The sequence below is a fragment of the Laccaria bicolor genome, genomic scaffold (genome assembly GCF_000143565.1).
Source record: "Laccaria bicolor S238N-H82 LACBIscaffold_34 genomic scaffold, whole genome shotgun sequence".
Taxonomy (NCBI): domain Eukaryota; kingdom Fungi; phylum Basidiomycota; class Agaricomycetes; order Agaricales; family Hydnangiaceae; genus Laccaria; species Laccaria bicolor.
In genome coordinates, this window is record NW_001889905.1 from 387,713 (window position 1) to 411,448 (window position 23,736).

At 48.3% G+C, this 23,736-nt stretch overlaps 9 protein-coding genes across 9 annotated transcripts; 3 read left to right on the plus strand and 6 right to left on the minus strand.

Annotated features, from left to right (window-relative positions):
- Positions 1-852: 852 nt before the first annotated feature.
- On the minus strand, positions 853-3,704 carry LACBIDRAFT_307259 (uncharacterized protein; the record flags this gene model as incomplete). The annotated part of the gene is made up of 18 exons (XM_001885922.1): positions 853-954; positions 1,010-1,167; positions 1,218-1,327; positions 1,381-1,430; positions 1,489-1,598; positions 1,661-1,738; positions 1,791-1,949; positions 2,000-2,027; positions 2,081-2,106; positions 2,167-2,316; positions 2,367-2,462; positions 2,513-2,615; positions 2,669-2,883; positions 2,936-3,010; positions 3,061-3,226; positions 3,275-3,330; positions 3,383-3,580; positions 3,629-3,704. The coding sequence occupies 18 exons, from the start codon at positions 3,702-3,704 to the stop codon at positions 853-855; spliced, it is 1,956 nt and encodes a 651-aa protein (XP_001885957.1).
- Positions 3,705-4,575: 871 nt separating this feature from the next.
- LACBIDRAFT_295242 (uncharacterized protein) lies at positions 4,576-6,314 on the plus strand (the record flags this gene model as incomplete). Its single annotated transcript, XM_001885843.1, has 10 exons — positions 4,576-4,679; positions 4,735-4,744; positions 4,800-4,952; positions 5,007-5,066; positions 5,132-5,164; positions 5,213-5,391; positions 5,780-5,845; positions 5,888-5,913; positions 5,964-6,165; positions 6,300-6,314. The coding sequence occupies exons 1-10, from the start codon at positions 4,599-4,601 to the stop codon at positions 6,312-6,314; spliced, it is 825 nt and encodes a 274-aa protein (XP_001885878.1). The 5' UTR covers positions 4,576-4,598.
- Positions 6,315-6,791: 477 nt separating this feature from the next.
- LACBIDRAFT_331535 (uncharacterized protein) lies at positions 6,792-7,767 on the minus strand (the record flags this gene model as incomplete). The annotated part of the gene is made up of 4 exons (XM_001885923.1): positions 6,792-6,878; positions 6,915-7,018; positions 7,177-7,368; positions 7,431-7,767. 4 exons carry the CDS (start codon positions 7,765-7,767, stop codon positions 6,792-6,794), a joined length of 720 nt encoding a protein of 239 aa, XP_001885958.1.
- A 508-nt stretch (positions 7,768-8,275) lies between these two features.
- LACBIDRAFT_331536 (uncharacterized protein) lies at positions 8,276-10,248 on the minus strand (the record flags this gene model as incomplete). The annotated part of the gene is made up of 10 exons (XM_001885924.1): positions 8,276-8,349; positions 8,377-8,453; positions 8,540-8,561; positions 8,651-8,808; positions 8,833-8,968; positions 8,993-9,040; positions 9,087-9,336; positions 9,383-9,438; positions 9,523-9,539; positions 10,010-10,248. The coding sequence occupies 10 exons, from the start codon at positions 10,246-10,248 to the stop codon at positions 8,276-8,278; spliced, it is 1,077 nt and encodes a 358-aa protein (XP_001885959.1).
- A 489-nt stretch (positions 10,249-10,737) lies between these two features.
- Positions 10,738-11,784, plus strand: LACBIDRAFT_295243 (uncharacterized protein). Its single transcript, XM_001885844.1, has 4 exons — positions 10,738-10,993; positions 11,053-11,193; positions 11,254-11,514; positions 11,572-11,784. The coding sequence occupies exons 1-4, from the start codon at positions 10,850-10,852 to the stop codon at positions 11,674-11,676; spliced, it is 651 nt and encodes a 216-aa protein (XP_001885879.1). The 5' UTR covers positions 10,738-10,849; the 3' UTR covers positions 11,677-11,784.
- A 294-nt stretch (positions 11,785-12,078) lies between these two features.
- Positions 12,079-13,688, plus strand: LACBIDRAFT_307264 (uncharacterized protein; the record flags this gene model as incomplete). Its single annotated transcript, XM_001885845.1, has 3 exons — positions 12,079-12,278; positions 12,330-13,509; positions 13,575-13,688. 3 exons carry the CDS (start codon positions 12,079-12,081, stop codon positions 13,686-13,688), a joined length of 1,494 nt encoding a protein of 497 aa, XP_001885880.1.
- Positions 13,689-15,049: 1,361 nt separating this feature from the next.
- Positions 15,050-15,981, minus strand: LACBIDRAFT_307265 (uncharacterized protein; the record flags this gene model as incomplete). The annotated part of the gene is made up of 4 exons (XM_001885925.1): positions 15,050-15,112; positions 15,171-15,327; positions 15,382-15,782; positions 15,835-15,981. The coding sequence occupies 4 exons, from the start codon at positions 15,979-15,981 to the stop codon at positions 15,050-15,052; spliced, it is 768 nt and encodes a 255-aa protein (XP_001885960.1).
- Positions 15,982-16,309: 328 nt separating this feature from the next.
- Positions 16,310-17,727, minus strand: LACBIDRAFT_307266 (uncharacterized protein; the record flags this gene model as incomplete). The annotated part of the gene is made up of 8 exons (XM_001885926.1): positions 16,310-16,321; positions 16,380-16,463; positions 16,512-16,718; positions 16,766-16,872; positions 16,944-17,074; positions 17,124-17,283; positions 17,337-17,508; positions 17,569-17,727. The coding sequence occupies 8 exons, from the start codon at positions 17,725-17,727 to the stop codon at positions 16,310-16,312; spliced, it is 1,032 nt and encodes a 343-aa protein (XP_001885961.1).
- Positions 17,728-18,057: 330 nt separating this feature from the next.
- Positions 18,058-19,892, minus strand: LACBIDRAFT_307267 (uncharacterized protein; the record flags this gene model as incomplete). Its single annotated transcript, XM_001885927.1, has 6 exons — positions 18,058-18,559; positions 18,620-18,718; positions 18,840-19,045; positions 19,096-19,486; positions 19,542-19,820; positions 19,879-19,892. 6 exons carry the CDS (start codon positions 19,890-19,892, stop codon positions 18,058-18,060), a joined length of 1,491 nt encoding a protein of 496 aa, XP_001885962.1.
- Between the last annotated feature and the right edge of the window lie 3,844 nt (positions 19,893-23,736).

Here is a 23,736-nt window from a genome sequence, read left to right on the forward strand (position 1 = left end):
CCAAGTTCAAGGAGAGGAGACAAGGGGGGAGCACCCCGTGAGAACTATGACGCAAATGTCAGGCTGGTCATAATCTTCTTCGAGAATTAGTGGTCTACTCGTAAAAAAAAATGATCAGAGGAACGTCGGGGAGCATAGAGGCAGGTTACCGGAGTACAACTACTTACGGAACACCCATGCAATCCCGTTGGAACTTGCTAAACGACCAGAGGGAACGTCTCCAGAAGTCATATCGTTGTGTCAGCCCCTCCTGGCCCATGTCTTGTCCTTTTCATAATGGTGCACTCAACACCTCTGTGGCGGACCGAAACATTAATTAGTATCACGAGTTGGAGCAAAACGCACCCCAGTGGTGAAATAACAGAGGTACACACACCCTCCCAGAGTGGACAATTCTGGATTGCCTCCTCACTCATCCTCATAGCAAGCTCCTTCCGCCATCGAATCTAAGATCGTGTTCAGACAAGACAACGCGACTCTGCGACGAGAAGCTGCCGTAGCGAGATCTATGAACCTTCGTGAGCTCATCACAGTCAGTGGTATGGCTGAGTCGAAAGACCGTTTCGGCCCGACTTATCGCATCGTTACTCGCACGGTGAGCCAAGAGAGGGAGGGGGGAACCGTTGGAGAACAGTGCCCCGAGATGCTGCTATTTGAGAACTTCGTCGCAGATTAGCAATCACGAAAGATGTTTCTTCTGAGTACAACATGTGGACAAATCTATGTCCTTACATCTGCGTGGATAGCTTCAGATGACCAGATAACACCTTCTCGTGAGGGGCCTGACACGATCGCCATGGCTGGGATCTATTGGAGGGGAGAATGAGGGAGAACCGATTCCCCCATGCCTCCTTATACAGCATTGGCTTCCGAGCCCCTCCAGGTTCGTTTCGCGTGCTTCAAAAGGTACACCACCGACGTAGGAGTCATGCCTTCCATCCTCTTCGCAGCTCCCTATGTCAAGAAACTATTTTCAGCTCGAGAAGTGCAGAGAATGGCCGAGACATACAATCGTCGTTGGCTTGACACGATAAAGCCTCTCGACAACCTCCGAGCTCAAACCTGGAACCGTTGAATACTCCATCCTGGGATCAAGCAGGAGAGACTCGTCTTCCATAAACGTCTTGAGGTCGGCCTCTTGTCGGGTTAAATGAGCGTCATATTGTCCTAAAATGAGAGATTCACGCTGTACAAGCCAATGTTCGGGAGATACGTACCCTCAACGTCGATGCGCGAAAGAATTGAAGGATGAATGTCCCGAAGTTCCGGCACCGCGCCCTTGAGGAACTCGGTCGTTACTCCCGGATACCTTAACATTTGGAAAGCACTGAAATCCCTCTCAAGTCAGCTTTAGAATGGAAGACTGTTCAAATGACAAACCTGCGCAAGATACCATCACGCTGCACTCTGACCCCGTGCGCGGCCCAGCCCTGGCAAAAAGACTTAGAATGAACAACAGTTTACGGAGTTGTAAGAAAACTCCGTTACCTGAGGGCTGAAAACAAGTGACTTCAGCCTCTTTGTCGCGTCTGCCATTGTCGTCCGCGTCTCATTAAAGGCAGACCACCTTTCGTCAGAGATCACACCAGCCTCACGACCTAACAATCCACCATTTCCAGTAAAAATAACGCGCAACAGACAAACGAGTTATAGGACTAACCTTTCTCAGTCAGTCGCATATCAGCGTTATCGCTTCTGATCGTCATTCGATACTCTGACCGAGACGTGAACATGCGGTCTACAACAAACAAAATGAGGCCCGAAAAAGGTGGTGGAAGAGAAATACTAACATGGTTCCTCCGCTCCCTTAACGATCAGGTCGTCAATCATCACACCCGTGAAGCCATCCGCTCGGGTAAGGACGAGTGGTGGGCGTTTCAGGACAGCTAGTCCGGCGTTGATCCCAGCGACGATACCCTGTGCTGCTGCTTCTTCGTATCCCGTTGTGCCTGTTACACAAAGATGAGAAAAAGATCATAGTGGAGGGTTGAAAACTGACCGTTGATTTGGCCAGCAAGGAAAAGACCCTGCAGCAATCAGCAGTCAACCGGTGACAAACGCAGACTGCCTGTCAAAGTACCTTGATGCGGTTTGTCTCCAGCGTTGCTAAAAGCATCCTTCTTTTTAGCCACGAGCGATGAGGGAAACCACGAGGACTAGACGTACGTCCGAGTTCCCTGGGATCAATGTAATCATACTCAACACCATACGCGGGCTTGACCATCTTGGCATTCTCCAAACCTGGGATGGTCCGTATCATCGTTTCTTGGAGCTCTTCAGGAATACTGCAGGAGATTCCGTTTGGATATATCAAATCTGATGATTGATCATAAGCGGTTGGAAGGGCAGACATGAGCGGGGAATACCTGAATCATATCCTTCAGGCTCTAGCCAAACAGTGTGGTGATCCTTGTGACCGAACCTAAGAACCTTGGCTTCGAGTGAGGGGCAGTACCGAGGACCTTGTGAAAAGGTCGTAAGTATAGGTAGAGGATGGCGCGGAGCAGCTTACCCTTCCTTGTCTCTTGAATATGAACACTGAGGTGAATGTTGTCTTTAATGATCTGGTGTGTTTCTGGAGTCGTCGCAGTTTTGTAACAATAGACTTGGTTATCCTTAGCTTTCCATCAATTTTTTCACAAACTTCGAAGGGAGGGATGGAACGGACGGCGTTGGCAACAGTGCGATTCATAAAACTAAATGGCGAGGGTACAACATCCCCATCTTGTCGTTCCAAACCACCGAAATCAATGGTGCTGATATCGAGCCTCGCAGGAGTGCCCGTTTGCAGCCGGCCGAGCTTAAACCCAGCTGCATTGAGAGAAGCGGAGAGGCCGATAGAGGGAGCTTCCCCCAGCCGTCCGGCAGGAAATCGATTGAGACCTGAGGAGCGGGTGAGGACTGGGAAGTAGCCAAAAAGGGCAAAATGACTGACCGATATGGATTTCTCCGGATAAGAAAGTCCCAGTACATATTACGACTTGCGAGCAAGGTATGATCTCCCCTGTCTCTGTAAAGGGGGCTTTAAACGAAGTATAATTTGTGTTGCGACATGCGTACCAAGCTTAACGCCAGATATCTTCCCCCACCGACCTAAGGTATTATCTGACTGGTCAATGACGATGTCAAAGACACTTCCGGCGCGTATATCTAGATTCGGATAGTTGTGAAGGACGTTCTGTATGTTTTTCTTGTATAATTTGCGATCTATTTGAGCTCGAGGTCCCTAAACACGAGTAAGAAACATGTGAAGTATGCAGGCGTTGGGCCTCACCCAAACAGCAGCCCCTTTGGTTCTGTTCAAGATTTGGAACTGAATTCCAGCCTTATCTAGCTCGAAGATGAGAATGGAGTCAAGAAACAAGTCTTGTTACCCACATACCTACCACTCCACCCATAATTCCTCCCAAAGCATCTACCTCACGAACCAAGGTCCCCTTGCCAACACCACCGATCGACGGATTGCATGAAAGTTCTCCGATTGTTTCCAACTTCTGGGTCAACAACACTGTTCGCGTGCCAGTTCTTGCGGCCCCAGCAGCAGCTTCACACCCTGCGTGTCCTCCCCCAATGACACAAACTGAGGGCGAAATGTTATTTCATGAAGTATTACAACAAAATCACTCACCATCATACGAGACGGTCGAAGAGTAGAACCTAGACAGGCTACGACAGATGCGTTTCCAACGGGGCTTTCGTAGCATGCCTCACGGCGGTCACGAATAAAATCGCGTAGGTTACCGACAAATTTTGGGATCGAGGTCGCCGCCAAACAAGACGCGCACGTGCCCTTCTTTCTTGTTATCACTTGGAAATTCGGCTGCCAGTGCCTCTCGACAGCCAAGGAAGCTTTCTCGCGTAAGTATTCATATTTCCCCACCTGTGAATTGTCGTCACTCTCGACAGCATTGACATGGAATGGAAATTTTAGAAAGCCTTGAGCCCTAGCCTCTAGTCTCTCCTAGACAGCTTCGATATGATGTGAAGTCGTACCTTGGTTCACGATCATATGAACCTAGCCTCTAGCCTCGGCTGTTGGAAATTTTTTAATCGTTCAAGCCTCTGCCGAGCGAAAAGGCTGGATACTTGCTGACGCCGACGTTCCTGTCTATCGACTTTCATAATCACCGAAATGGATAGATGGCAAGACCTGCATGCACCGCGTGAGTCCAGTTCTAACAACGACATATGAAACTCTCTTTGAACTTGCAGCTGCACTCCAGAAGTCGTTACCTGGTGCACGCCAACGCGTTCGACCACCACCCCGCCTGATTCAAAAGCGACTGTCACCCTCTGTCACCACTGGAACTTAAAAATAATTTGAAAGCTTCTACTTAAATGAACGGTACCAATAGATCTCAATCAACGCATATCACGATCACGACGAATTTCAAAAGATATACTTAGAGATGCAGACTGAAATTTACCAAAAGGTCCATCAGCACGGTAATATCATATGTTTACCGAACGCGCCACCGCTACCCCCTGTTGGACTTGGAATTCTAGAGCATGGGGGCCCCTTTATGCCACCATGCGCTATAAAAGTCTCATCCCTATCCAGGAAACGGTTTCCTTGCCCTCCAACAACGTTAACACAAATGAGCGGTCTTACTATTGCGCAGATTATCGAGCAGCTTCATGAACTGCAGGACTATGTGTCCTCGGTGATGATAGTGACGGTGCGTCGCGTTCTCCATGTATCAATACACCGCCATTGACTTGGCACGTCCAAAGGCGTTTGATGGTGCGCTCAGATCCTTTACGTGATCTGTCATACCACCTAAGTCGTGTCCAAACAGTCGTTGGCTCAGCGCTCTACATATACGACTACTTCCTCACGCTTGACTTGGAGGTAGAATTGGTATGGCCGTCAAAATGGGGCGCCATGAAGGTGCTTTTTCTTGTTCAAAGATACCTGCCTTTTCTTGACACAGTATCCCTCTGCCTCGTCCGTAAGCGAACCGGGTTTCCTTTTTAAAGCTGCACTTACGACCATTTCGCTGTAGATCAACTTGCGGCAGATATCAGTCCATCAACTTGCTATTTCCTTTACAGCTTCCGTGGGTGTACGTGTGGTTCAATCAGACATTTCGAGTTCGCAGGACGAAGTGATTTAATTCCGCGTTTTTAGACCTGATCATCACGGGGTTCCTCCTTTCCGAAGGTGCGTTTCCCCTCCATGCGACTCTTTAAAAAGGCTGAAGAACTTCAGTGATTCTAACTTTGCGAGCATGGGCGGTGTGGAAACGAGAGAGGATTTTGGGGTACAACCTTCTCTTTTTTATTGTGGCTACATATGCGGGCTGCACTGCCGTCATGGCGCTTTTCCTCAAGGATTTAAAACGTGAGCACGTCTTCCCGTTAACTTTACGACGACATCTCATTGCGGTAGTGAGTCCAAAACCTTATCCGGAATTTCCTGGATGCTTTGTTAGCGGAGCAAACCATATACTTTACTTGTGTTGGGTTATTTTGACGGCTTTCGAAGCTGGTACGAGTTCCTTATTGTATGAGGGGAACTTGTGCTAAATTTGCGCAGGAATCATGGTTTTGATGATTGTTGCAGGGATCTCTGCTTGTTCGTTCCCAATGGCTACTTTTAGGGCTTAAGTTCACGCATATTCAGATCGAATAGGAGGAGATGCTGGACTTCGTAACGTGATTTACCGAGAAGGTACTTTTCGAGCGCTCGTGATAATGCTTTCTAACAACAACTAGGTATCCTCACGTATATCTACCTCTTTGGTAAGGGTCTCAACAATCTTGGGTATTTACAAAGCTCACCCCGGTACCAGCGTTGTCGATCATCAATGTTGCGGTGGTCAATACCCTTCCGGCAAGCCACGTTAGTCTTTGTGCCGTTTAAAATTCACTGAGTTATTTCTAGATCAACTACGTTAATCTCCTAGCGGCGTAAGTCGGCCGGTCATTGCACGCTTCTCCTCGCTGAACACGTCTCTTAGTGTGGAAAGAGTTTTACATTCAATGCTTGCGAGCAGGGTGCTTCTTCACATACGTGCTGTCATGTCGAAAGAGCGCGTGCCCTGGTCGGATGGGCTGACGGAAATTCAGATTCCAAACAGAAGTGCCGGGGTTGTCTTCAACCAACGTCCGTCGGGAGAGGGAATTAAACAATATAACACCCCAGATTTCTCTTTTAGCACAGTGAGCGCTTAGGATACCGATTCTTTTTTCCTCCGAGTTTGTCGCCAAACAAATTGGATGTATTTCTCATTCGCAATTTAAATTTGGTAGCGGTCTTCGCAGGTTGCTACAGTGCCTTGCATAATGCTTTGCAGTGTGAATTTTTTTGAATTGTATTTGGCTGTGTTGAAACTGGACCTGAGATGTCACACTCAGGCCTATTCCGGACAGGGATCATTTCGTTGGGCCTTGGTTGTTGCTTGGTTGTGACATTTCAGGGTCATTACAAACATAATTAAATACAATTTGAAAAAATTCGTGCTGCAAAGCATTATGCAAGACACTGTAAGGTCAAGAAACCCGTGGAAAATGAGATGTTGATGTATACTGACAGTGGCAGCGAGTTCGAGAGGTGACAGAGAGAGGGAGCGTGGTTTGGTAAAATGGTGGTTTCCAAGGATAAGGCGTGATTTCGGGGTCTTCTACCGCGAAAGAATGGCCTCATGGATAGTAGAATTTGAAGGGGATTGCGATTTACTTGTCGTGGAAACTTTTCCATAGCGAAGCTAGTGACCCTTGTGGCGGCCAATGTTTGACCTTGGTGATTGGCGGTGTTGAGTAGAAGTTTCTTGGAAAAAGGGCAGCTGCTATGAACGTGCAAAGTCACTGGCAGCCAATGGGCGCCTCTGCATTGCGTTCTTAATCCGAATTCTGTGTAACGACTTGACGGACCACTATGATGGTGGGTGGCAAAAGAATCATCTGCTTACTAACTCTGCAATCCATGCTGAATATTCGGCAGACGCCAGTTGTTTTTGAAGGTTCTGTGTTCTGGTTTCGTGTCCAAACCAAGAAAACCTGGCCCAAGGAGGAACTGAGTGGAACATGGATTAGAATTAGAATCACTAGCATGTTACCCGTGCTTCGCACGGAGTCAGACTCCGTCTGAATATAGGCAAATGAATCTTTGACATTGCATAATCTAAGTTTACAAAAAACGTCCAGGTCATTCCTCTGGCACATGTATATCACCTGAGTTCGAGTCAGAGGATTGATCTGCTTCGACGCGTTGGTGCTTCCAAGGAGGGCCTTGAGCTGGAGTCGGAGTGGCTGGCATGGTAGGTGAAACTGGTGAAACGATGGTAGTTGTAATTGGTGTAGATGGACTACTGGCACATTTGTAGTCGATCAGGCTTTTTCCACGACGCGGCGTCTTATAGGGACCTAAGGGAACATCACAAGAACATCAATGAGACCGGAAAATTGGGCGGGTAAATAGCACTTACTATCCAATGTATTCGGAATAGCTGTAGAAGTACCTTGCTGCCCCAAGAATGCAATATGATCAATTGAGACCGTAAAACACTCAACGATGTCTTCAGAATTTGGTTTATGCATAACGTTTGTGAGGAAGCCAGAAATGGAGACATATCGACGATCAAAAGGCACAGGTCTCTTGCGATTCTGGTAGCGTGACGAAAATTCGCAAGTAAACGATGCGATAGGTTTGATGCCAGTGGGTTTGGAGTTTGAATTGTTCAAGTCTCTGAAGGCGAAGATGTAATGTTCGACATCGAGTTTGAAAGTTTCAGACTCCTTGTGAACCGGTGAACGTAAGCACATTGGCAGGGATCAATCTGGAAGTCCTGGCAGTTGTTTTGAGGGCTGAGAGGAATTAACTACATTCCAATTGCTGTTCAATTTGATATGACTACTGTGTTGAGCATATTTTGCGACCTAGGAAGTTTCTGGTCAGTACCGAGGAAGCTCTCATAACTAAGTAGGCGCACATATGATGAAAGGAGGGACTACGAAAAGTGGAGTAGACAGTGAAGCCAAGGGTCTGGCTCTGGCGGACGATGGTGAAGGTGCCGCATCCCACTGATGGCTCAGAAAATTGTTGAAATCCCTGGAAAACATGACAGCTCGGCCATCCGCATCAGCAAGATTGCAAATCACTCGGGACGCTTGGCCAAGCCCGCCGGGTCGTCCGAAAAAAGAGGCCGGATATGAGCTGGCGCAAAATCGGCCAAGTAGCTCCCAAGCGACACCGATTCAACTCTGCTCGCACGATTGTTGATATATTTGGGCTACTATTAGTACAGGGCTGCTCAAGTGTAGACTACAGTATCTACAACGGTGCAACCCTTCCTGCACCAGAAGTGCCTCTCTTGGTTCTAGATCCAAATAGAATGAGATGAATATCTGGATTGATGTGAGAAAAAAACACACCAAGGTTCAAAGATCGCGCGAAACCCTTCTCGTCCTTGATCAGGTTCTCCCCCGTTGTCGGGGTTGGGACGTGATGTCTAGACGAAAGACAGGGAAAAATTCACGCGATATATGTATTGAATTAGATGGATGCAGAGCAAGCAAATTAAGAAGGGAAACATACAGTAGAGCAAGATGGTGGGGTTCTGCCTGCGGAAAAATTCGCTTGGTTATTCAACATAGAAACAAAACGTACGTTTGCATCGAAGCAGGGACCGCCTTTGCAGTCATCAACCCATTTGTGAGGTTGATTCGTCAGCGTCATTTGCTGCTTCGCCAGCACCGAGAGCATCGGCTATGGCAGTCAGGCCTTCAGTGGCAGTCTTCAACCCATCCCCGGCTGTGCTGACAGCAGCTGAGATATCCGCGTCGCTTATCAGAACACGACGTAGGCTAAGGAGATAGGTGAAAACTTACTCTCTAGCCGAAGCAGTGATCTCCTCCATCGCTTTGGCAGTCGTCGTGAGGTGGGTAGCAGTTTGAATGCGAGCAACGTTATACATGATGGTCGGATTCGCTCTGCCTGCCATTGAATTTGGAGTGTTGGCAGAACCTGTGATCGTGATTCGTGGCTTACACTGACGTGGTTGATTCTGTATGACGCACTTCAAGCGGTAATATTGCCCTAAGCGTCAGTGTACTTTCTTCAACTAAAAGAACAGGCAACGCACCGGCAACTACTTGGTAAGAACAAGCTGCCATGAGCAACGCAGCAAAGTAAGATGCAGTTGCGTGACCGAATTGAATGAATTTCAAAGTGAACGATGACGATACGTCGGCTCGGGGGAGAGGCGGATTTCGGTGGAAGACTTTCACGACGAGGCAGGGGTAGGCGGGAGAGGGTGAACACCTGGGCGTTTGATAACGCAAACGTTGGTACTCGGTTTCGACGGGTACGACATAATCTGCTTGTTGTATTGCCTGTAAAAGGGATGAGAAGGAGGGGAGGCATTCAAAACAATGATACCTTGAAACTGCTATGCACGAGGGTCTCGTCGAGATCCAGGACGAAGCATTTTCGACCTGCGTGGTAGAAGAGATTTTGGAATGCCATCCTTCGACAAAAAAAGATAAGATGGAGAAATTGGCAAGTGAAGGAGAACTTACGGGGCTGATGGGGAGACCTGTGCCACCATTGAGGATGAGTTTAGTCTCTCATGAAGCGAAGGGCATATCGAAGAAGAAAATGTTAGGGTGTTCGGATGACCGGACGTTTACGGCGGCAAAACTTCGCATCACAAATCGATCATCGGATGGCTTGAGGGCCGGCGCGAGAGACTTGGGCATCAGCAGGATTCGTCCTGTTGTTCGCGGCGCGCGCTCTGTAGTTCACCCATGGTATTGATTTCTTGCCCGGAGGAAGACTGCCCAGTGCCCTCCAGTCAAATCTCAGTGAGGGCTCACTAGCACTTATCAACTCCCCTCTGTCCACAGGAAATCCAATCGGGTTCAGGTTTACATTCCAGATGGACCTACCACCACTACCAATCCATCACCTCCTCGGTCCTCACCTTCAATATGTATTTGGGAGGGATTTTTTAGCATTTGTGGTACTGATGTTTTGGGCCTACTATCTTACGAAGTATGGAATTACAGTAATATGTCACTATCTAATAAATCATTGTAATTGTGCTTGGCTTTCGATCTAAAAACTTGGCCAATCGTTGGCCCATCGTAGTCAGTGACACAAATCGGCGTAGCTTGGGAGGGTCGTACGATTTTGGGATGTTTGGCAAGCGCCCCAAGCTCACCAAGCACACCAAGCGTCGCCAAACAATTTGTGGTCTTGCTGATGCGAACTAAGTCACTTTCAATTTTGAGTGGCCTAAACATTCTTAGCCGTTTGAAGATTGGACGTTGAAGGTTGGAACATTTGAGCATGAAGGGTGCAGTAAAACATGGGCTCTGTCAAGGCGCAACAGAAGGCGGCGAGGCGGCAATCCATGATGAGCTGAGTGTGATCGCTGGGCGCTGAGTGCTGATGAGTGATCAGCCAATCAGAACGCTCACTTAGCCCCCGTGAGAGTTTTCTCAAAGACCGATGTCGTTTATTATATTAGATTTATTAGCTAACTACGCTGCATAAGCAACTCAGGTAACTACCGAAATAGCGACCTCACTAGCTAAGGACTAATCATAAGATCGTTACAAGGTGCTACAAGGGGGACGTTGGCCAGATTAGCACTCCCCAAACTGTAAAAGCTACCACCGGTGGCATAACACCAGGTTGAAAGATGGAAGCCTCAAGCCAAAAGAAAGCGAAGATCACGTGCTATATTATGGATGGTCTACCTCGTGTCACCTAAGTACCTCGAGCAGCCGGCAGCGACAGCCACAGACAGCCACTCACGAGGCTCCACGTTTGTGTGCAAGGCTATACTACCCTTTGCGAAGGCACCCACTTAACCCAGCATCGCAGCTTCACTCTATCATAATGGCCGACCCAGTTGCCGACAAGTCGGGGTTTTTGAGGATGTACATGTCGAACCACCCGGACACTCTGGTTGCCTATGCGAAATGGTACGGGAAAGTGAAGGAGGCGATATCGAGTGCGGAGATGACAGCCATCGACTCCAACGTGAGCGCTTTACGTTGTTCAACTCGAAAAAAAAAATGATCACTAACATTTCGAACCAGAGCATGACGCTGACATGCACTCTGAAGTCTGGGTCGAAGAAGGAGGTTCGTGTAGCCATTGAGCCACCTCTGTCAGGGTACGAGGAAGTCAAGCCGCGGCTCCTCGAAATGAAAGCTTTGTCACAGGAGGGCCTTGGGATGGTTAGTCGTGTCAATTTTTTCAAATATGACGGGAATTGATTGGTATTTACCGCTCCCCAGATAAAAGCCCCAAAAATTACTACGTTCAAACTTCCCGAAGGTATCGCGGTCGCTTCTGCCCTCATGGCCTTCATGTGGTATACCTATCTGGCACCCTTCAACTCAGCTTCACCATTCTTTATCCCTGCCAATTTTGTTCGTTCATACGTTGGCTTCCGCCCTGTGCAACTTTCCGTAGGGTTCATCGTTCTTGCTCATTCTCTGGAAAGCCTGTACACTTTCTCGTTATGTCGGAAGCATTCTACTGGCTTCCTTGTCGGGGTACGTTGTTCTTCATCTTTCTTTTCGCTGTGTGTGATTCATGTTCCCTGTCAATAGGCGCAGTATGTCATAACAACACTGGTATTAGGTTTCCCAACCTGGATTAGTCTCAGAAAACGGATTCAAGCGGCGCGTATTGATTCTGTCATGAAGGTCGAGTAGGGTGTATGTAAATTTTCGAGGTTCCGTTCTTCTTGTCGCCTGCTGGCCTTGTATATATTATAGTGCTTGTTCCCTGTAGAAAAGCTATCAAACTATATTATCTTGCTCTAAAGATTTACTTGAACATTTGCAGTCAGCGCAATATCATGTTCTACTGAATAGACGTCAAAGTGGCCGTGGACTTTATAATATATAACTCTACGTTCAGACACTGTTCAGACTTGTCCATCCCTAAGGCCTCAGGGACGACTAGGATACTTAAGGGCTGGGGCTGTGGCACCAGATCATGAGGCTCCCGGAGTCACTGAGGGCAACGGTAAACCGATCTTGGTTTCCTTCTTCCACCTTCCTTGCCCAATTTGAAGTTCATACCCCACGTCGCCGACTAACCCTCGTCCGATCATGCGAACGATTGCCAACGACGTCCCAATTGACATCTGGCGAATCATAGCCGACTTGGTCCTGCACAACTATCCGAAGACTTTCCAGGACCTTATCTCCGTGAATAGCGCGCTGTTCAACATAGTTCTGGGCGAGAGGTATCGTGAGGTGCGATGGGTGAAGCTGGACAAACCAATGGCTCGGATGCTCGCACGTCTCCAGTTTGACTCTTCTCTTCCACAATACCTTCTGTGCTGAACGTTTTTCCGCAGAGAACCTCTAATAGCCAGCCACGTCAAACGGCTGCACATCCGAGCCTGGTTCATCAACTATCTCTTGAAACGTGACGCCCTCTTCCGCAAATCCTCTAACTCACTTAGCGGCAAAACAGCCAAATGGACGTCCGCCCTTTTCTCTACCATCACACCAGTGCGGCAACGCCATCAAGGGCTGTACGACCGCACCTTTGTCAAGGGACAACTCGTACCAATCCATGATATCTCTTCCAAGGAAATAATGAAAGCCATGATCAAAGCTGTGACAGGCATGGTGAATGTAATGGAATGCAACTTCGAATGGGGGGATCTCCCCTTGAACAAGGATACCAGCAAGTTTCTCTCTTCCGCTCGCAAGGCTTTCGGGGGTAGCCTCCGTAAACTCGTTTTGCGTGCGGAAATACTCAAGTTCCAGGAAATACTCGCCATCACGGATTTCGAGGAACACCTGGACGAGTTGGACTTCCATTTCGACTATACGCCTGCTGTGGGAGCCTCGCAGGCCGACGCAGATGCCTGCAAAGTTGCACAAGCTCAAGGGCTCTTAAATACCATTGTTCCCTTCCTCGACATTCGACGTTCCGTTCTCCGTTCACTGACCATCTCATCCTCCGCCCAAGTCGACCTATCCGCGTTCTTCCAAGCACTAGGGTCTTTCCCCCGCTTACGCAGCATCTCCGCGCGGATCTGGTTCGACAATACACACTTATCCGACCCCTCTGGCCTCATCAACCTACTGACCACCCACTCAACTACCCTCCTTAACGTCGAGTTGAAGCCAAACTGGCCTACAAACCTCATCCCCTTCTCCACAAGGAATATGAGTCTAGAAAATTTGCAAATATCTTGGGGCCCTACGAAAGAATTGCTCCTATATAACGTCAGGGCGCTTTATGGGCTTGAGTCGTTAACGTTGCATTGTCACAACGTCGAGAAGATCCTTCCTCTTCTCCACCGCTCCAGGGACACCTTAACCCGGCTTAGTCTCATAAACAGATATCTCAAATTTGACGAGGTCAAAGCCGTAGCCCAGTTGTTCTCCCACCGTGATTATTCTCTCAAGTCTCTCCACATCGAAGTTCTGGATATGAGCGCAGACCTTATCGGACTTCTGGCCACCACTCTCCCAGGGCTTCTTTCGCTCTCCGTTGTTTTTGCGGAGGACGGATGGAACGGCGTCAGTAGCCATTTTTATTTTTATTTTTCACGCTTTTCGTTTTCACACTGACGACTTTGGAACAGCTTACATTCGTATCTGACTTGATAAATCTCCGACACCTGAAGCAGTGGTCTCTCGTGAATCTTGCTGTTTACCACGGTACTATCGTTGGCCGAAACTTGATGGCAGGATTTTGATTTCTGACGTATGCGTTTCCTCCTTCAGGGCGTTACGTCGACCCAGACCCAGACGCGGCTTGTCCGCCTCATAGCATCGTCGAAGACACAATTATGCAGTGCATTGGGGTTAACGTGCCCAGCATCACGATTTTTAAGGGGCTTTCCAGGTGGAACATGTGTCGGATGAAACTACTAGGATGTATCTAGGAATCTTCCTGAGAATTATGATTTTACTCACTTTTCTTCGAGTCTCGCCATCAAGGTTGATTCTATCTGAAATACACGATCACATTGCGCTTTCTACAGCTTGAATGAACGGGGGAAAAAACGATCGGGGTCGTCCTCGAGATCCCCTGCGAGTCTGCGACCATACATATTTAGTTGCTCAGGTTTCCCTCTAACCGGTTGTGAGCGTATGTAGCACAATGGTCTTAGTGCACATCGGATTGACCTTTTTTTTTCTTCTCTTCTTCTTTAGCCCATCATCCGCTTCTCCTACATTATCCCGTACTCTCTTCCGCGAACTGCCCGGAATCTATTCAAGAGCTTTGAGTACAACAAAACAGAATACAAAGAGTCTGACCTTCGAGTGACGTTCTGTTGCTCTTTCCCAGTCGTCCGAGTCGTCGTTTAAGACACTGCCTTCTACGACCATCTCGCTTTGACTGTCAATCTGGGTTACGTTGTCGGTCGAAACCTGCTTTTTCTTCGCTTTCCGCCGTTTTCTCTTGGGTTGTGGAAGAACGTTGTTTGCTTGTTGCCCATGTTTCTCTGTGTTGGAAACATCATCCTGAGGAGAAATGATTTCCTGAGAAAAGTCAGGATAAGAACAAATAAAAGATTGAGTCGAGCAAAATAGCGTAGCAGTTTTCCGACCTTTGATTTGTTACGTGCTTCTCCCATATCATCCTCTAGGCTCTTGCGCGATCTTTTCGATTTCTTTTCCTAAATTAAAAGAATTTAGTAGAGCAAATAGCATAATGTTTCCCCACCTTTTGGAGGCTTCTCGCTCCCCCGGTGTCATCCTCTATGTTATTTCTCTTCGATCTCTTTTTTCAAATTAGAAGGATTTAGAAGGGCAACGCAGGCTCCGACCTTTTGGTGGCTCTCCGCTGCTAGTTCTGCGCCATGATTGTTGTGAGAACTGCCCTCAGCTTCATCTACCGCCGCGCTGTGCGAGTCGGAGCCTTCATTTGAGAGCCGTCCTCGGCTCATTTTCCGCCTTGTTTTCTTCGATTTTCCGGTTTGTGGTTCTTCTTTATTCGCATTATCGTCCAGTTGAGCGGGAGCGATTTCCTATGGAAGATTGTGATGAGAACAGATCTCCAAATAATCGTATAAGTGATATAAACCGTTTCCTTCTTCTTCTCTTCTTTTTTCTAATTGATTAGAGACTGAAACAATCGGCAATATTGTAGCTCCTCATTTCGGCAGTTCTCCACCTAAGATCAGTATACAGGTAAGTGGTCAACAAAACAGCAAGTATCAGACAACACTTACCCAGTCAATGAGCAAAGGAAGGCCAGTTAAGTCATCCCCCAATTCAAGCGTCTCGTCTAAGATCAAAAAATGTCCTTTCTCTTCTGAATCATTCTGGACAAACAAAAAAAAGCGCCAATCATCGCCGTTGGTTACACACCCCCGGAGGTCTTTGAAGCTGTAATGATCATACATCATCAAGATTGTTGCGCGATGGGAACAGGAAACATACCCGACGGAGCGGCGACAGAATGGTGCAATGATTGACGCATATGGAAGATCAACTTCTAAGTTATCCAAGTTCGCATCAGGTAACTGAAATATTGCGCAAAAGTGGTGCTGAGCCATATCATCTTTGTTCGTGCAGATGCCTCTCGGCCATACAAACAAATTGTCTGAAGTCGAAGTCGATAAGGTCAGCCTGTCTTTAAGGATCACTTGTGAGTAAAAAACACTTCCATCATACGTGGAGCCTTTCGAAATGACAAAGTCAATGATGGGACCCATGTTACTGACGTCGGACTGGTGGAAAGGTATAATTTGGACGTTTCCGCCAAATTCGCCAACGGTGCTCATGTATTCTGCCAGATACATTAAGATGCTACTTGTAAGCCATCTCTGTCCAGCTTGGCACTAAAAAGACTTGAAAACATCTTACATAGAGGAAGTTTAAAGATCTACATACGCTTCCTGTGACTCGGTTGCGCACAATGGTTATCAAATTCGCCAGACTTTGAGACATCGCCGAAGAATTTGCAACTTTTTGACCTTGAAGGACGATTTCATGAAGTTTAGGAGGGTACAAATTGATTGAGACGGTGGTGTAGTCCATGGTGAACTGAACGTTGTATGAAGAAAGTCGAGGCAACTTCTTGAAGGGAATGGTGACGTAATCGTTTCCGGTAATCACGCGAAGCCTCCAAGGCCAAGTTGCCAGCACAAGATGTGTTGCACTAGACTACCAGGATGTATTTTGAATGTATCTAGGAATCTTGTACTAAGAATTATGATTTTACTCACTTTTCTTCAAGTTTCGCCATCAAGGTCAATTCTGTCTGAAGGTCACTAAGTACACGATCACATTGCGCAAACATTGCCCTTCCTACAGCTTGAGTGAACAAAAAAAAAAGATCGGGCTGGGAGTCTGCATATTTAGTTGCTCAAGTTTCCCTCTATGTAACCGGTTGTGAGCGTTGGCAGCACAGTGGTCTTAGTGCACATCGGACTGACCTTTTTTCTTCTTCTCTTCTTCTTTAGCCCATCATCCGCATCTCCTACATTATTTCGTACTCTCTTCCGCGAACTGCCCGGAATCTATTCAAGAGCTTTGAGTACAACAAAACAAAATACAAAGAGTCTGACCTTCGAGTGACTTTCTGTTGCTCTTTCTGAGTCGTCGTCGTTTAAGACACCGCTTTTTAAGACCATCAGGCTTTGACCGTCAACTTGGTTTACATTTTCGGTCGAAACCTGCTTTTCCTTTGCTTTCCGCCGTTTTCCCTTCAGCTTTGAAAGAATTTTGTCCACTTGTTGACCCAGTTTCTCTGTGTCGGAAACGTCATCTTGAGCCTGAGAAAAGTCAAGACAAGAACATATCACTCAGTAATCAAAAAAACCTTTTTCTGCGTCATTTCTTCTGTCGGTTGGCAAGTCACGACCCCACAAAACTGCAGGTTTGCATCCCTACAATTTTTCACCTGAATTATGCAGGTAAGCTGCAACCCTCGAATGCAAGGAGTGTGTTCAAGTTAGCTCACCCAATCATAAAGAACGCCCATCAGCAGCGTAAGGTACTAAGGTCAGTGTAAGAAATTATAGGGTCGAAGAGCAAAAGCTCCCCCTTATTTTCCTTGTCATTCTGGACTCGGAAAACGAAGAACTTCCAGTCGAAGCCATTGGTAACACACCCTCGGAGGGCATTCAAGCTGTGATAATGTGTCAAAGGTATGTGATGGAAGCAAGAATCATACTTACCCGCCAGGACGACGGCAAAAATTTTCCAGGAGTGGTACATACTGGTTGATTAAGGTCATACTCGGGGTTAGGTGGTCAGTTTGGAAAACCGCGCAAAACTGATGGCTGGCCATGTCATCTACGTTTGTCGTGAAAATCTTAGGCATCTTAACTAAACGTCCTAAAGAGGCAGATCTAAGATGACATTCAGGATTTCTTGTGATTAGAACGTACTTCCAATTGGCGTTCCACCTTTGGAGACTACGAAGTCCACAATCGGACCCATGTCAATGACGTCGGACTCGTCAAAGGGAATGATTTGTATCTTAGTCCCATCGATAGAACTGAGGTATGCAGACAGGTGGGTCAAGATGGAGCCAGATAAAAATCTTCGGCCTGCTCCAGTCTGACGACGGCAAAGCTTAACGAAAGAGATCATGCATGAGGATGAACGTATGTAACATACATTTTCGATGGCGATAGTACGACACACAACATTGATTGAGTCGGCTAAATGCCCGGAAAACCTCGCTGGACCATTTGGGATCTTCTCTCTTGTAAGCTTAACCTCGTGCAGTTTGGAAGATGTAAGACGAATTGAGGTGACGACGACTTTGTCGTCCATGAGCGAGTTGGGGGATGTGGGATGAATGCGAGTGAGAGCACGTACTTAATTGTGGTCGACTTCTCTTGGAGAATGGCACCCGATTCGGCTTTCTTACATACAGCCCGCTACTAATCACTCGTAAAATCCAGCAACGACTCATCAATTTCAAGCACAAACCATTTTAAGTATACGAAGTCGGCCTTCATATACATGTGTAAGGTCATCAACCACCGCCTCGCCACCAACGCCTGACAACCCTCCGGAGTGTGTTGGCTGTAAAGGAGGTGTTTCATTTCAGTCTAGAGTAACACCAATATATGTCCAAAGACAAACCATTATAAATGGCGCTCAGTACTCAATGGTGAGCGCAGCAACCCCATCTCCGATTCCTTTTCCCTCCTCCCTCTTCAGCCCCATCTCCCCCCTTAGTCCCTCATAAAACTCCCCCGTCAACCCCGCCTTTTCCCTCGCCTCCGCATTAAACGGACCCCTCACCTCCCCCCTCCACCCCCTCCTCACCTCATCCCTAAACGTGCTTATCGGCTCAACACCCTCCCTTGCACACACCCAAGTGAACCACCGATGACCCGCAGTGACGTGCGTGACTTCGTCTGCATGGATCACCTCCATCGCTTTTACACTCTCTAGGTCCCCTGCGCGCCGGAAGCGATCGATGGTGCCGGGGTTGACGTCTAGTCCGCGGGCTTCGTGCACGAGGTGGATAATGGCGAGGCGCGCGCGGAGGGATGTGGATGTGGTGGTTGCAGATTCCCAGAGGGAGGCGTGCACGGGTAAAGAGCCGTATGGTGTTGTGGGTGAGATGGCGGAGAGGCGCGAAGTTAGGAGGGTGCTAAGAAAGGGAGAGGAGTCAGCGGGGTGGAGGAAGGGAGGGAGGGAGAGGGAGACTGACAAGTGTTTTGATTCGTCCAGGGCCATTTTTGTAAAGTCGGAGAAAAAGGCCGGGGGTAGATCTGGGTGGGATGGGCCGAAACGGGCCATGATGTCCCAACTGCCAGGTCGAGATAAGAGACAGACGTCCAGATGCATTCTGTGAAGGACCTACGCGAGGTCGATTCTATGCAAGTCGACAATGAGACTCGACACTGTACTTATAACAGCGGACCACTTACGCCCATTGTTCGATATTCGCCAACGCATGCAACATCACGGCACGGTTCTTTCTATTCTTCACCTTGGCGGGGTCCACCGTGTTCTTCGCGAACGATTCTTCTCTAGGCGGTACATCCGGAGCTCGAGGTGCATTTGGTGCTTTGTGTCCAATAGAAGCAAGTTTCCCTGTTCGGAATAAGTGAACAGCGTGTTTCGTACGTTCGACCTACATCGATAATAAGTTGGCGTAGTATATAGGATTTGACGGAGATGTACTTTCAACGTAGGGTTCGAGGTGTTCAAAATGAGGACAGCCCACTGCATCAGCGTTGTTGGGGGTTTATCTAATGGGACGATAGGCTCTTCTTCTAGGGTTGGAAAAGTGTGGTCTTGATTTGGAATCGGAGCATTAACGGGCGGTGGTGGTGGGTCTGCAAATTCTGGAGAGAGATGTCTTAAAGTGAGGCCAGGCACTGAGCTCAAACCCAAGGGATCAAAACCTTCAGAAACAGGACGCAATTCCACGAGACGCCAGTGAGTACCACCTTTCGGCGTTTCGACGTAAACCTTATCAAGTTCATCCGCCGAATCATGCTTCACTTCCACGGCGTATGTGCATGCTACAAGTCCCGTTTCGCTTTTTCCAGTTTTTAGATCGAAATCATATCTGTTCATCCACGCTTTACATAAATAGTTCAACTCAAATCACTTCGCGAACGCACCTATGCCACGGACACACCGCCACAACACTACTCTCGCACTCCTCTATCTCAGCATGCGACAGGTCTGCCCCCAGATGTGGACAGCTTGACTCCATAGCGTATAACTGCTTATAGGCTGGGTTGACCTCGTCCTCTGTTCGTGGCACATGTTCTTGGTTGGTATTGTCCTGTGTTCCGGAAGAAAGCCTGAAGAGAATGAGAGAATGATAGTGGCCTTGTTGAGATCGAAGGGTAAGAAGGAAGCGGGAATGGCTCTGCAGGTCGCGGTAAGGAGAAATTCTGTTATCATCCAAGATTAGTCATGTTATAATCCAGAAAAAAAAGAGATGCCACGAACAGGAGGAGGTCCATGGTGAGTTCAAGATATGTTTTATTGAACTTGCTGTTTGTTTGGCAGTAACCACCAAGCATAACTCCCAAGACTCACAAAAGACACATTTTGACCTGGCGGGGAATAATGAAGAGTTCAACTATTTACATAAATAGTTGAGCAGGAGCTAGTAGGACGAAAGCGACGATGAGGCTCTTTGACAAAGTGGTGACAAAGTGGCTCTGCGCTAAGTTGATTTAGACTGGACCTAGATTCTCACATGCATCCTCCCGTTAAGTACTTGATACGCATCACCCCTTCGACCACTCACTAGCACCCACAACTCAGGCTTCAGCCTTCTCCAGCTCCTGCGAAAACAACCCGCGAACAAACTCCGCTTCCGCACTCTTCTCGTCACTAAACACCACGCTCCGCCCATACTCCTTCTTAAACCTGGGTAACAAGATCGGGAGATCCCAGCGGATAATTTCATCCACCACCCGCACCGCCGAGTCCAGTGCCCCCGAAACCCACGCATGGTGGGCACTTGCCACCTCACCCGCAAAATGGAACCGACCATACGCAGCGGGCTGCACGATGTCTGCAAAGAAGGTACTGAATTGCCCAGGGGCAAAGTGTGCAAAGGCACCCATGGTGAACGGGTTGTGGTACCAGTCGAATGCATGGTAATCCAGCGTGTCCGCCCGGAGCTGCTCGACTGATACACCGTGGAGCGTGCTAAGATCTGAGTAGAGCTGGTCGAGGAGGATTTCTTCGGACCAAGGGCGTTTACGATTTGGGTCGAGCTGCTTGGACCAGTCGGATTTCTCAATGAGGGCACCGAAGCGGTTAGCGTCTTGATGCCTGCCAAGTTGAAATAAGCGGTCAGCTCGGAATAAGCAGATGTACAACAAGATAACACGCACCAGTTGTACGTCGCCATCAGTACACCGGGGCCTGCCTCGCCCAACCCAGCACTGGGGTACACAATGGTGCGGCTTGGCCTGTCCGTATAACTAGAACCTCCGCGCTGAGTCAACCCACCCTGCTCCCACCAACGTGTCTTGAATCTGATTCCGACTTTAACCGAGGGCCCGTAATTGAGCGTACGGATCGCCTGACGCTGTTTATACGTCATAGGAACCCTCTCCGTATCGATAGTGCTGAGATTGGCGAATGTGGAGGTGGAAATGACGTGAGCAAAGTATTCATCTTCCTTTCCTGCGACGCTGACTTTCATCAGGGGGAATCGGAATGGCCAATGAGGCAGATGCAGATTCGGGAAACACTGGAATGGTGGTAGATAGACTAGCTTGACGGCCGTGACTTGGTGTCCGTAAGAAGGTTTGGTGTTTAACTGGGCGACCATTGCATCGATCAACGTCTTGCTGCCACCTTCGAGGCACTTCCATTGCGCATCTTTCCTGGGATCGTCGAAATCAAAAGAGCCAAGAATAGCCTGCAGATCAAGTCAGACCGAGGCAAGTTTAGCAGAGTGATGAAGATATCTTACTTCGGCGAAGCCCTGATTGAAGCCGCCTGTCCCGCTGTTCCTGGTCTCCATCCAATGAATGACGGACAACGGATAATCGGGTTTCTCTCGCGCCAGGTAAGCCCTCGTCGAAGCCCAGTCGTACTTCATGAGCTCCTCCCAGCCTTTGTCGAAGTTGTCAATGATAGCTTTGCGGAATGGGTCGTAGGCGGCGGCAGTGCATGCGTTCACCCCATAAACTGTCTTTCCACGCAGGTCAACGAATTCTTTATTCAAGTATTCCTCCGGGACCTGCATTCCAGTCGGTGAGACGTAGGGGAAGAGAAAACCAATGAAATGACGCACAATCTCATCTTTAAAGTGGTCACCTGCCGTGCTGGCGACTGCTGCCGTAGTCTTGATACCTGCACATGCTGTGAGCCTCGAAGACCGCGATCCAAGAAATCAACACTGACCGTTATAGTAACGTATGTTATCGCCCCTTCCCATGACATATTCAATCAATTTGCTTTCCAAACCGAGCTCTTTGAACAGCTCGAACGTCCTCTTGCTCGCCTCGTTGTCCGGGAAACGCATAGCACCAACATCATAGTAGTCATGCTTGCCCGGCGACTGCGACTGGGCAAATTCGTATGTGAAGACACGCCCTCCAGGACGGTGGCTAGCCTCGAAAATCTTATACGGGATACCCATGTCTTGCAGAAGCTTGGCGGTGCGCAGGCCTGCAACTCCAGCGCCGATGATAGCAACGGAGTACCAAGGAGGAAAAATGGGCCTGGGAGGGATGCGGTGATCGCCACCACCTCTCGTGGGACCTTGGCCCCTGCGCTTTCTTTCGAAATCGAGGAGGCTGCTCCAGGAGACATGGTCGTTGACGGGTTCTGGGAAGAGCGGAGGCAGCTCGGGGGGTGCATCCTCAGCATCTTGCGCGGGTTCTTGAATACCCCGAAGCTTGGGCTGAGTACCTTGTGCTTGCTCATCCTCGTCGACTTTGTCTTGGAACTCAGGGAGGGCTTGGAGATAGGTCAGGTCATCGATCTTGATCTGCGGGTCCTTGGATTTGAGCTCTTGGAGCCCCTTGTTGACGAAGTACTGGGCGACTTTGGTGCGTATGTCTGAACTGTCGATATCTGCCATGGCGAGTGGGGCAAATGGTATGATTTGAGCGATGCAACGCGGTATAAATATATGTCAGACCAGGCGCTCGATGTTGGACACTAAAAGTCAACCGGCGAGAGCAGATTCCGGAGAAGACATATGTCGTTATCAGATGACCTGGATGATCGTGGATTTCCTCTGACATTCCGCATGTTGCAAGCATTTCTGGGGTTTGAAGGGCTGGCGTCTATCAGGCACGATAATCGTGGAAATTCTAAATCGTGGATGTGAAGATCGTTGGAGCAACAACGTTCGCAAGCAGTTGTTCAAATGACTAGCATGTCGCCGGTGTTTCTTAACTGCGGGGGTAGGCGCCTGCATCAGCTGGCACAACAACTACAAGCGATCCAAGAACCTGGACATCTTGGTATGTTTGTTCCATTGATAATGGCCTTAGCGCTGAACCGTGCTGGTAAATTAACGAGGAGAGTGGAGTGACCAGATGATCGACACGCCGTAAGAATTTCTAGGGTACGGGGAAAGGGCATTCAAAATCCTTGCATAGATCAAGTTGGTCAATCAGGAACGAAGGAGATGCAGATGGAGTGACTTACGGCCCGGAAAACTTTTATTGTCCTTCAAGTTTCTGCCCCAGAGATGATCGATGAACAGCCCCCCATTCTACCCTAAAGTCCCTCACACGGGCGTAAGGAACAGACAAAGGGACAGCGAAATTGTGAGATATCCGACTGGCATGTTGGAGAGCCCGTGGCGCCGAAAGGTGTAGAAGGTGGCCAACCTTGAATCTGAGGCTCCTACAACGTCACGTGGCACTATCATCGGAGTTCAAATCAATACAAACATTACTGCTCTGCGATCGCGACCCTCTCATGATTTCGACGGATTTTTGCCTCCTTACAGCTTGCGCAAACGGCGAAGTGAACGATGATTTTACCGTCGCGTTTCTCGTCTCACCAGCATTTTTGTGACATGGGATGTATGTATTTGTTTAGTATTTGCCCGTATTTGCTCTTGGGTCTCTTGACAAGTTCTTCAAGGTTCAACGATGTTCAGACAACTCCGCCTTCGAAACTTCCCCAAGTCCAGTGTATCTACCTCCTTGTTTAATACGTTGCTTCACTGGTATGCTTTTGTTGCCTTCGTTTCTTACACTAAAACATGAGTGACTTTAAATTTGGTTTTCTAGACTTCTTGATGCTATCTCCCCGGCGTGGGCTGGCAGTTCCGTGGTCGACGACGCCAAGTGTGCACACGATAGTTGTCGGTACAATTTT

Bases quoted from the DNA above. Each gene is read 5' to 3' on its own strand.
- LACBIDRAFT_295243 (XM_001885844.1), top strand. From the start codon at position 10,850: ATGGCCGACCCAGTTGCCGACAAGTCGGGGTTTTTGAGGATGTACATG. The intron at 11,194-11,253 runs GTTAGTCGTGTC...ACCGCTCCCCAG, and splicing joins CACAGGAGGGCCTTGGGATG to ATAAAAGCCCCAAAAATTAC. The intron at 11,515-11,571 runs GTACGTTGTTCT...CCCTGTCAATAG, and splicing joins CTACTGGCTTCCTTGTCGGG to GCGCAGTATGTCATAACAAC.